Source organism: Carya illinoinensis, chromosome 5, assembly GCF_018687715.1.
Source record: "Carya illinoinensis cultivar Pawnee chromosome 5, C.illinoinensisPawnee_v1, whole genome shotgun sequence".
NCBI classification, from domain to species: domain Eukaryota; kingdom Viridiplantae; phylum Streptophyta; class Magnoliopsida; order Fagales; family Juglandaceae; genus Carya; species Carya illinoinensis.
The window spans coordinates 40,411,108-40,423,580 of NC_056756.1; the positions used below are offsets into that span (position 1 = coordinate 40,411,108).

The 12,473-nt window shown below is 36.5% G+C and overlaps 1 protein-coding gene across 3 annotated transcripts in view; it reads left to right on the plus strand.

Annotated features, from left to right (window-relative positions):
- Window positions 1-12,473, plus strand: part of LOC122309572 (GPCR-type G protein COLD1) — a 36,897-nt gene that overhangs the window by 3,537 nt on the left and 20,887 nt on the right. For all 3 annotated transcript variants that reach the window (XM_043123082.1, XM_043123081.1, XM_043123083.1), the window contains exons 4-10: window positions 377-497; window positions 1,989-2,118; window positions 3,462-3,537; window positions 4,738-4,826; window positions 7,144-7,236; window positions 8,682-8,708; window positions 8,850-8,936. In XM_043123082.1, coding sequence (XP_042979016.1) covers window positions 377-497; window positions 1,989-2,118; window positions 3,462-3,537; window positions 4,738-4,826; window positions 7,144-7,236; window positions 8,682-8,708; window positions 8,850-8,936 — 623 coding nt within the window. The remainder of the gene's footprint in view (window positions 1-376; window positions 498-1,988; window positions 2,119-3,461; window positions 3,538-4,737; window positions 4,827-7,143; window positions 7,237-8,681; window positions 8,709-8,849; window positions 8,937-12,473) is intronic.

The following is a 12,473-nucleotide window of genomic DNA, read 5'->3' on the forward strand; positions in this document are numbered from 1 at the left end:
TTACTTTGAGAAAAACACATTTTACCCCCTCAAATTACCACCAAACTACTAAAGCTGTCACTTTAACCTTCAGAATAACACCTTTTCTTGCAATTTATTTCCCTTTAAAATCCAACCATGAAGACCGTGATGTGTCACCTATTTTTCATCCATCTAATGGATGGGCTTGAATATATTGTATCACTTCTTTATAGATCCACAGCCTCTAAACATTGTGGATCCATTTTTATTCCTTTGCATGCTTTTTTTTTTGAAATTTCCTTTTCTTCCCTTTGATTTTCTTTTCCTTCATGCTTGTTAATAAATTACACTTCTTTTTGTTTAGAAATATCTACTATTATTTAGCTGTTGGCTTCTTCATGGTTTTGTTTCTCAGGTTTCTTCACAATGCCTCAATTGGTCAGTAGAATTGGGGTCATTGGGGTTACTGTCATGGCCGTCCTATCTGGTTTTGGGGCTGTAAATTTGCCATACAGTTACTTGTCCCTCTTCATTAGGTAATAAAGTAATATTGTTATGTTGCCTTTTGGTCTGAGACAGTGAAGCGTAACTTTTCCAAGTAGCTATTGTTCCTGTATATAATCTTCTGAACACCCACACACTCTCTCTCTCCCCTGTGCTATCTTCTGATCATTCTTACCTCTTCTGCAATTGCTTGGACTTTGCTTGATCATGCTTTCAAGAATACATTTTGACCAATTTTTCAAAATTATTGATTCGACTTTGTAATCATCTTTGGATGGACGTGATGATGGAAGGATGAGTTTCTTTGATATAAATATCCAATTAATGCATCACTGTGAAGCTAGGACTAGGGTTGGGGTTTGGAGGGGGTGGATAGAACTATAGAATACAAATTCAGCAAGAATAGAACAATAAGCGGTGAAGAAGTTAAGGTTGAGTGTTTTAGGACTTGATTGTCTTTGGTAGGTTGCCCCAATTGCCTTGGTGGGTAGTAAAAGGGCCAACACTGCATACCTGGATGATCCAAATGCAATCCCTCCACATTGGGTGCAGGTATGTGGATGGAATGGCAGTTTTGGGACATGTACATGAAGATGTTGACATAAGTAGAATGAAATCCTAGTTGTAAATTGTGCTGAAGGAATCAAGAAGGGGAAAAGAGAAAAAGGAAGGATGAGGAGAAAGAAAATGGCGATGGGTGAAGTCTTATTTAATTTATGAGTTCTTACCATCATTATAATCTAGTAGATGAAATCGTAAGATGTCCTTGCTTTGAATGCATACAGCTCTCCTTGTATGTCCTTGTGATGTAGGTGGGAGGGGTGACTCATAAATCTGTGTAAAATGGAATAAAAAGATTTGTAAGATAGCTGCTAGACTAACCATGCTTAATGGGATAAGTTTGTTAGTTAGGTACACGTAATATGTTCTTCTAGTGTACTAAGGTAGTGCCTTTGCACTGTTTGATAAAATTTCGTCACGTTACTTATACAAAATATAAGCAATGTTCTGATAAAAAAAATTATAAACGATGTTAAGACACAGCATGCAGCTTGGGCATCACCAGCACTTAAGCTGAAATCCAAGGGTGTGAAAGTCACATCTAGCCCCTAGTAGGGACAAGATGAAGAAAAGTCCATTTGGATGGTTTATTTAGCCAGCCCCAAGTAGGATATTAGAGGCTTGTTGAGCTGCTCAGCATGCAGCTTTTCCAATGAAATCAGTTTGCAGAACTTCACAACTCCATGCATCAGTCTTTTTCAATCAAACAGGAACTTCACTGCAAAAGCACGCAATAAATCAATTTCAAGACTCTTTTTTGAGAAGAAGTTGCAAGAGATAACTAAATTAAAAACAACTGAATAAGGGGGCCTAAACTAAACAACAAATCTGTTTAGATGTTAAAGCTTCATTACCAGGAAAGCATAGTTACTCATATTATGTTTTTCAGTTTGTTTTCTTCTGGATTTCCAGTGATACCTGATTTCCTATGTTTCTGTTTGTTTTTGTTTTAAATGTGATAGAGAGATTGAGGAGTATGAGGTGAAGGCCTTGGAAAGACAACTAATGCAATCAATTGAGACTTGTATTGCAAAGAAAAAGAAAATTATTCTTTGTCAAATGGAGATGAAGCGTATTCAAGGATCGGAGGAGGTTTATTTATCTGCCTATATCTTTGATCAAACTCCTTTCTTCTCGTTTTAAACTTCTGATGTCTGGTTCCGTGGATGCTGGCCTAATGGTTAAAATTCTTTTGCTTAACATTTTTATGTTACTTCATGAGATGTCTAATTTTTGCAAATTTCTCTCATAAACACTCATTTTATGATTACTTTGAACCCCCAGGGGTTGGCTCTGGTAAGTGCCTTGGTCTTGGTGGATTGCTCTCTCCAGGTCTAAGGTTCGAACCCTTGAGTGCAAAAAATTTCCAGGTGCCATGTCCCATTGGTGAAAGCCAATGATTTACTTGATTTGTGTGATGGGGACGTGTTACATGGGTCCTAAGTTTAACTGGGTAAAAGACATTGCAGTTGTGAGGTCTCTAGGATACCTCATCATAAAAAAATGATTACTTTGTTAGAATGGATGACAATTGTTAAGATGCATGTCATTCCAAGTCCATACATTTGTGTATCTTTGAATATGTATCATATTTGCAAATAACTTTTGTACACGGAAATTTACAAGTGACTACCAAATATAATAGAAAAACTAACTTCGAGAATATTAAAAAGTGAGAAGTTTAAAGATATGAAAACGTGTAGCAACTGTATATTGATCTCTCTCAACAATCATGGTAAGAAATACAATCCCGTCTCACTGAAAAAGTCTTTAGGGTTAGATGCACACTGGTTACACCATATACGGTATCAGTGAGAAATTTTAGTATCGAACATTTTTTAGTGAACTAGAGAAGTGTATGTGTGAAATTCTTTTACACTTAAAGCTGGGGTTTCTGAAATATAACAATCAAGCAAAGCTGTTGCATAATCAAAGAGGATAAAATTATACACAAAACAAATCTTCGTAAAACTCATGGGATTATGCAAGTTAACTATAAATGTCTTTTATGTTAGTGGTTTACATTATGCATGATGACTTTGTACATCTAGATTATGATGTTTTTCACAAGTCCCATACTTGCACAATTTGCCTCTGATTGCAAACTCTGTGCACCTGTAATATGTTAAAAGATGGAATGATGGGTCTTAGAATGGATGGTGTTAGATTATAGGCACTGTGGGGCAGATTGTTTCCGCAGGCATGAGTTGTTTTTGTGCCCAATTTCAATCTGGATCTCATGGACCTTGTTGATTTGATTTCAATCTCATTTACCTTTCAAAAAACATTAGAGCTTCTTAGGGAAGACAATTAATAACATGACTCATGATGAAAAATTAACAAGATGATCAAAGTGTGAACTTTTGTATGTTTCATGTCCTTGCCTCAGTTCTGTGATGGCCTACTTGTGTCTGAGTAAAAGTTGTTTGGCGCAGGTAAAGGCTAGATCCTTCTTTAAACAAATTATAGGCACGGTTGTGCGATCTGTGCAAGAGGACCAGACGGAGCAAGGTCATTCTTGTTTTACATTTAAAATAATATTCTACTTCTTTTCTTGCAGAATATATGTTTGTTGGAAGGTATGCATTTTAATATAATTGTTTTTATTAGTAAAATAAAATTTTATTGAAACAAGTAAATAGGCGTTGCCCACACAGAGTATACGCAAGAGAACACCTAGTTACAAGTTAGGAGCTATAGAATGAGAAAAGAAAGTTTTGAAAACTAGATCCATTGAGTACAATGATAGAAGCCCAAAGAACTAAGGTATGAAAACAGAAACTTCTAAGTGTATAACTAGGTGAAAAGGTTGGAGATGGGTTGTGCCATGCAGTAGACCTTTTTGACTCTTTGAGAGGGTTAGGTCGTAATATGATATGGAAAATGGTTTCTACTTGTATCATATGGTGTATTTGAATGGAAAAGAACAATAGAAGTTTTGAGGATTGTGAACGTTCTTTTTCAATACCTTCCCCCTTTGACTGCTTCTATTGACTTTAATGGGTTCCATCCACATGATTTTCTTATATTGTTTTTGCTTTCTAGATGTGTTTTTCTTATATACATCTTGTTTACTTGGATTGTGCCTTTTGTGCTTCTTAATGAAATTCTTATAGCTTAAAAAAAGTTAATTACCTTATACTTGATTGAAGAAGTTGAAGTTCCGCATCTAATATCCTGCTCTTCTCAATTGTGGGACTGTTGGAGGACTTTGGTTTAAACTACTTTGTATTGCGAATAAACAATAGCTTCATGGCAGGGTATTTCGGTATCACTTGTAAGATCATGTTGGAAAAGGCTTATGATCATGCCAAGTAGATGTACTGACTCATCTTTCTTTGAAATAAGTTTTTTAGGAGAAAATCATTGGATAACCATGTAATCTTTCTCCTACTTTCTTGTACTCAAGTAATGAATAGGGTAATTACACATATATGCTCACTCTTAATTACCATGAACTGTTATAAACAATGCATTTAGATGCAGCATGTTTATTTGGGCGTGCAGAATATAATGTGACTGTAGTGGTTCTGCTATGTTACTTGACACGCTTTGAATTATTAAAAGAGTCAGGTTTAATATTATTTTTCGTGGTATCAACAGTTGTTCTTTTGCCTTGCAGAGGCCTCATCTTATTATAGTTTATCATTCCACTGTTCAATAATGTATCTTGTGTAATGATATAATTTATTTATTATGATTTTTCTGTAGACATAAAAAACATGGAAGCGGAGGTACAAGCTTTAGAAGAGCTCTCAAAGCAGCTATTTTTGGAAATCTATGAGCTCCGACAAGCTAAGGTTTTTATTTTTATAAGCAATTTACACTGCCAACGATAACTTTCTGAATTTACTTTTTGTTATTTGAAAATAGCCTTTCTGCCATTCTTCTGCAGTACCTTTTACATATTTGCTAATGCTGTGGTTTTGCTGAAGGCTATGATACTTTTTCAAAGCGCTGTATAATGAGAAATTCATTTGCAAGGAAATTGAGTTTTTGGGTTTCTCAAGTGTGCATCAAATGTACTAGGGTTGTACCCCTTTTTGTGTGTTGTAATGAATTATTACCTTATATGAAGAACAATATTTCAAAACGGTAATAGTGTAACTGTATGGTAAAAATAGATACAATTGTAAGCAGATTATATGGATTTTGGTGCATGACATGAGTTCTTAGGTTAATATGTAAAAGGTTTTGTAGTCCTGCTGTATAGCAAGAAAGCTATGCGAGTCCTGCTATGGTACAGAAATTACTATGTAGTGCAACCATGATCTTATAACAGGGAATACCCAACCATCTTCTCAATAAGAAAAAAAAGAATGAATTTGTGCTTTCCTTGTATCTCTTGAAGATGGGTGCTATCTTTGGTATATTGCCTGTGTACACAGGTGTTCCGTTGCTCTCTTAATAAATTCTCTATTACTTTTTAAAAAAAAAAAAGATGAAATCTATGAGAGATTGACTTCAAAAACTTTTAGGATGCTCTTATTTGTGCTTTGCATTTAGCACAAAAGGCGCCTGATTTTATGCTTATGTATGATTGTGGTCTTTGGGCCATACGCTACAATTTTAGTTTGTGCTAGTGCTTTTCCCTTGATGTATGCTTTTAAAAACACCACACCAGAATCTTCTGAGCACATACCATTGCATGCACAAGCTATGTGCTGCTTGCTCCCCTGACACGGTGGAGAAAAGAAACGTATTTTATTTCCCTTTGTTGATGTATTTTGCTCCATTAGAGTTAGGAGTAATTGTATTAATTAAGGAGAAATATTTATATTGTACCATATGAATTGGTACCTATTAAGTTTGCCCCTTCAAAATATATGGTAGTAAGTGGATGCCAATCTAGGTAGTTGTAACAATGCAAGGTTCAGTACAAAATATATATATATATGTATATAATGCCCAAAAGAAGCTCTGCTATGCTCGTAAACTAATGAAGTTTGCTTTTAGACTTTTTCTTGGACCATCTCTCTCTCTTGTTGGCATGACAAGTTAAAAATATATGCTGACTAGTGCTGATTATAATTCATAATTCATATATGTTTTTTTGAGAATTAAGAAGAGATTTTATTAGAAATGAATGCATAGGGGAAGCCCATTTACGCAGGAAATATACAAAAGAAAACACCTAAAATTAAATACATTCTAAGAAATGGAAAGCGGCATCAGAAAATCATGAACGGAAGATCCATTCACATATGTTTATATATCATATATATTATATGACAAGCAGAGTATGAGCTGCTTGTTTTATATTTGTTAATATTTTAAGTATCATACTTAAGAGATAATATACATATTCTAATAGGTGGTTTCTCTTCACAATTATATTTCTATATAAATATAAAGTTTATATTTTGACTTCTAAATATATATATATGTACATATTGTTCACATTTTGATATGTATATGCAGCATTCTGATAATAATTTTAGCTGAAATTTTTCTAAAAGATGTTTATTGTCAACAGGATGTAAGCCATGGAGCCCTAGTCTTTCTGAAAAATTGTGCAAAATGAATTGATTCCGGTAGTACCCCATAATACAGAAAATTCTCAAAAAATTATGAATCAATGAATATCAGAGAGTATAGCATTATAACCTATAGATTGAAGTTGGTTTCTGATAAAAATTTTTTGGAGTTATTAACGTTTTTGAAAAGGAAATAGTGTGGCCTACCAGAGTATATTTCTATTTGGAGAACAATTTCTTTCATTGGTGGGGAGCTTTTCAACATAATTAAGCATTATTGCATTGTTTTCTGTTGCCGCTATCTATAACTTTCTGTTTATGGAGTAATTTCGTTAATAGCATGTTCTCTTTGCCATGAAGAATAATTTTTATATGTCCCGTATATTCGGGCCTTTGTTTTATTCTCAATAAAACTTTCTTTACCGATAAAAAACAAAGAATAATGTTTTAAATAGACAATAACAATATTTTATCTTAATTAGAAAATAAAGAAAAATATTTTAGTTTTATTTTCTGTGATTATATGATGCTGTAAATTGCTACTAACAGTTACATTATTGAATTTTGTCATGCAATCTTTTTATTTTTTTAATGAAAATGCTCAAACGCGTAAATCTCAGTTTTTTCCCTTAATATGCAGGAGGCTGCTGCTTATTCTCGAACCTGGAGGGGTCACATGCAGAATCTTCTTGGCTATGCATGTTCTGTCTATTGTGTGTACAAAATGATTAAGGTATTTTCTGTGTAGATTCTGGACAATTCATGTTGTTTTTTGCTGACATTTGCATGTTCAAGACCTTATTTGATTGGTAGCAAATATTGGGATTAGGGTTTGGGGTCGAAAGTCAAATTGTACTACCCCCTTCAAATCCACAAAATTCTACACAACCTGAAGATATTAAAACGGCAAGTCAAATTTTGCATTATAATTTGAAATGTGGGTTTAAATTCTGTAAAATTTACTTGTAAAAAAATTCTGTAAAATCCAAGAGTTTGAGTTAGTTTTGATTCAAATGAAACTTCTTATCTCCATGGGGACACATAGAGGGTGAGGTTATGGGTTTAAGATTTCCTGTATTGTGTATAGCTGACCAGTAGGTAAAAAAAGGGAAAAAATGAGTAGGTTTTGGAACTTTTAAAGACCCAAATGTCATAGATAGAGATACTCTGATAAAATTGGAATTGTGATGTTGGGAGCCTGGATAAACACTTTTCCAATGGGGACCTGATGACTTGATTTAAGTCCACACCCAAATTTTGTCCCAGAATTTTAGTTTAGTCTCTGGATTATTTACTGAAAATTGTCTGATTTTTAAGGAAATATGTAGTTCAGCCAAATATCTGTGTTCATTATACAAACTTTTTGGGCCTGAATACAGCTGAACACGCATATTGGAATAATGCATCACAACTATTTATGAACTGTTGACGATGGCTATTAGGAATATTATTTTCCTGATTTATAGATTCCCTCACATTTGGAGAAAAGAGTTACTAAGCAACACCATGCACAAATAGTGGCTGCATCATTTTCAAATGGGTGATATCATTTCCCTAATTCACATAGAAGAGGTTTAGTCCGTGTTAGCCTCTCTTTGGTATGATTAAATCAAGATGAGCATCAATGACTTTTACTGGGCAAGCCCAGCAACTTTTCGTGCTTTACTTAACCAAGTTCCTTCATTTTAGTCTCCATTTGAACGGTAGAAATTAAAACCTATGGGTTTTATGGTTTAAGAACTCCATATTCAGGTATCTAAATGTACTTACATAGTCGTTGCTTAAGGAAACAGTCCAATTGGAATAGAGCACATTTAATTTTCCAAGATTTTCTCATTCAAAGTGGATCCTTTCCATTCACTGGGGATAACATCTCAGTTTCATCATCATGAAAACTTTTGGATGAGTCCCTACTTTGAAATCTGAAAGAAAAATTCCAATGTGCACAGTTTGCGTTTTCTATAAGATCTATAAACGGCGACTTTAAGGTAATTCTTATACTTTGTATTTATTCCCATTTGTGCTCCTAACCCTCTAAGTTTAGAATTACAAACTTTCTGACGAGATCTTCTTTTAGTCTCTTGTTTGTTATGCCCTTTGAATACTCTTCCTTATTCTGAATCTGATTTTTACTGCATAGAAAGTGAGGTGCCTGATTGATCTAATTGATCTGTGCAGTCTTTGCAAAGTGTTGTTTTCAAGGAGGTACTTTATCATCTCTTAATGATCCCTTTTGTTGATATGTTCATGTTGAATTTATAATTTTGACATTATAGAATTCTTTAATACGTGTTTAATTAACCTTGTGATTTGCTTATGTATCGCATGGTTATCTCTTCTTGACAGGCTGGTTCAGTTGATCCTGTTACCAGGACTATAACCATATTTTTGCAATTCTTTGATATAGGAATTGATGCTGCATTACTGTCGCAGGTTAGTTGTTAACGCTGCTTACCATATGCTAAGTAAATTCTAATTGACTTTTTGACCAGACTTCAGAAATCTTCAGCATCTGTTATTTTAACTTAACTCCATTTTACCAAATCTAGTTTGCAACACTTTTTAAAACTTGAGACTACTACATGGTTGGACTCCGACTAGGCACAAACTCGCAGACGATTCACAAAATACAGCCATTAGACCATTTAAGCCTTGATCATTTTTGCTTCCTGTGTATATATTTTATTTATTTGACATGTCACATGCTGCTGACATGTATGAATGATTGCTTCAAACCAAACCAATGGGCAGTTTTTCTGATCTCTATATGATATGATTGTTATATTCAGCCTGTTTTGTAAGAAATATGGACATCTATCTGCAAGAAACATCTTGTGAAGGATGGTCTCAAAATCCATGAGATTGGGATTCACTTTTGTGATACCCCATATTGATGACGAGTGTAGGTGGTGTATGGGAGATCCCACATTGTTTGGGAGGGAGAAGTTCTTACTATTTATAATGATTCCAATAGAGCTCCAATTTTCCCATCAATTAGTCTTTTTGGAGTATAGGCCTAGATGATGTGGCTTGGACCTTCTCTTAAGGCATTACAAATCGCATCAGAGCCAATCCCATCCAGAAGTATGGGAATTGAGCCTTGCTACCTACGATAGAATGGCCTATTGAGGGTGTTGAGAATTTAAGGGTGGATATTGTGATACCCTATACTAAGTGATGAGTGTAGGTGGTGTATGTAATTCCACATTGCTTGGGAGGGAGATGTTTTTACTCTTTATAATGGTTGGTTTGATATTTCATTGGGCCTCTAATTGTACCATTGACTAGTCTTTTTGAACTATAGCTCATATATGACTTAGGCCTTCCATTTGGCATTACAAACGGTATCAAAGCCTATCCCAGCTAAAAGTGTGACTTTAGCTATGTCGCCAATGATGGAATGACCCAATGAGGACGTTAGAAATTTAATGGGGTGAGATTTTGATACCCCATACTGATGATGAGTGTAGGTGGCGTATGAGATTTTACATTGCTTGGGAGGTAGAAGTTCATGCTCTTAATAATGATTCCTATGGGTATGCTGGGTTTGTATGCTGGTGGTAAGGGTAATAGCAGGGCAGTGGAAGTTGAGGTGGGTGAGGCGGTTTTTGGTACTAAGGAAGCTTCCTCTTCTTCTGTTATAGCAGGGTCTTCGTGTGGTGTTCCGGTGTTGGTGGGGAGCTCTGATGAGGTAGTGGCAACTAGAGGTGAGGCTGTTTTGCAATTGGCTGGGGTTGGGGAAGATTGTGCCGGTGATGAGGGGTCTTTCCTCACTCCCTTGTGCACACTTCCGCCCAGAGTTGAAGAGAGGAATTATTCCTCATCGTGGGTTTTTAAAAAAGTGAAGGAAATTCAAGCAGTTATAGGGATCTCTTGTGTTGGCAAGGAGGAACAATTTAAAGCCCTTCTTGTAGCTTTGGAGGAAAGCCACTCAAAGTCAGCTGTTAAGAGGGATAGGGAACTTAAAAGGTTAACCTGTTCCATTAATTATGATGTGAAGGAAGGGAGTGGCGGAAGGGAGAGATCGAAAGGGAGGGGCAATCCAGGTGTTAATGCAGCCTAAGATTATATCCTGGAATGTGCGGGGGCTAAATGATCGCAATAAACGCCTTCGTATTAAATCTTTATTGCGATTATGGAAGGGTGATGTGGTGTGTTTTCAAGAAACTAAGTTGTGGTGCATTAATAGAAGCATTATACGTAGCTTATGGGGGTGTTCGTATGTGGGTTGGGCTTACTTGGCTTCAGAAGGAGCCTCAGGTGGGGTTTTACTTATGTGGGACAAAAGAGTGGTGGAGGCGGTAGAAGAGTGTATTGGAGAGTTCTCAATAGCAACTAAGTTTAAAAATGTGGAGGATGGTTGGGAATGGGCCTTTGTAGGTATATACAGTCTGAATGTGGATAGGGAGAGGAGAAGGTTATGGGAGGAGTTGGCGGGTATTTATTCTTTATGGGGAAGTGCCGTGGTGTATGGGGGGGGGATTATAACATTACTCGCTTTCAGAGTGAGCGATCGGGACAGCATCGAAACTATGTGGCCATGGAGGAGTTTTCAGAGTTTATGTTTGACTTGAATCTCATGGATCTTCCATTGGTAGGGGGTGAGTATACTTGGTCAAATGGTAGGGTGTGGTCAAGATTGGACAGATTTCTGGTCTCTCCTGAGTGGGAGGCTCATTTTCCGGGGGTTTGTCAGAAACGGCTTCCTCGAGTCAGCTCTGATCATTTCCCTATTCTCTTAGATTGTGGGGGCATACTCAATGGTCGTCGGCATTTCAAATTTGAAAATATGTGGCTTAAGACGGACGGTTTTGGAGAATTGGTGAGGGCTTGGTGGTCATCGTATCAGATCGCTGGCACGCCAAGTTTTATCCTTGCAGGTAAATTAAAGGCCTTGAAGATAGATCTGAAAAAGTGGAACTTGGAAGTTTTTGGCCACACTGACAATCAGAAACTAGTCCTTATGGAGGAATTGCAGGAAATAGAAGGACAAGAATTACAGGGAGACATCTCAGAGGAGGGGTTAATGAGGAAGGGCATGGTTATGGCAAATTTGGAGAGAGTCTTGTTGGCGGAGGAGACCTCGTGGCGTCAAAAATCTAGAGCACTCTCTGGTTGAAAGAAGGGGATAGGTGCACAAAATTTTTTCATAAAGTGGCAAACTCTCATCGACGGAGTAATGCCATTGAGGTTCTTCATTCAGGTACCGAGGTAATATCTTCGAAGACTGATATAGAGAATCATATTGTGCATTTTTATGAGTCCCTACTTACCAAATCGGTTGTGTGGAGGCCGAAGCTGGATGGACTGCGGTTTGAGTCTATTGACACCCAGAGTGTGTATGTGATGGAGAGACCTTTTGATGAAGAGGAGGTGTACAAGGTCATTTCTGGGATGGCGAAGGATAAAGCACCTGGTCCAGATGGCTTCTCTATGGGTTTCTTTCAATCTTACTGGGACATAGTGAAAGGTGATGTTATGCAGGTCTTCAGTGAATTTCATTCTTTTCAAAAGTTTGAAAGATCTCTTAATGCAACTTTTATTGCTCTCATTCCCAAGAAGCAAGGGGCTTCGATCATTGAGGATTTTCGTCCTATAAGTCTGGTTAGTGGAATATACAAAATAATTTCGAAAGTGCTGGCCAACAGGTTAAGTCCTGTGATGGAACAGATTATCTCCAAGCCACAAAATGCTTGTATTCATGGGAGACAAATTCTGGACTCAGTGCTCATTGCTAATGAGTGCTTAGATCACAGGTTGAGGGAGGGAGTTCCAGGTATTCTTTGTAAATTAGACATGGAAAAAGCGTATGATCATGTGAACTGGGATTTCTTATTATATTTGCTACGGAGGTGTGGATTTGGTGAGAGGTGGATTTCATGGATGAGTCATTGTATTTCTTCTGCAAGGTTCTCAGTGCTTGTTAATGGATCACCTGTTGGGTTCTTCAATAGTTCTCGGGGTTTGTGA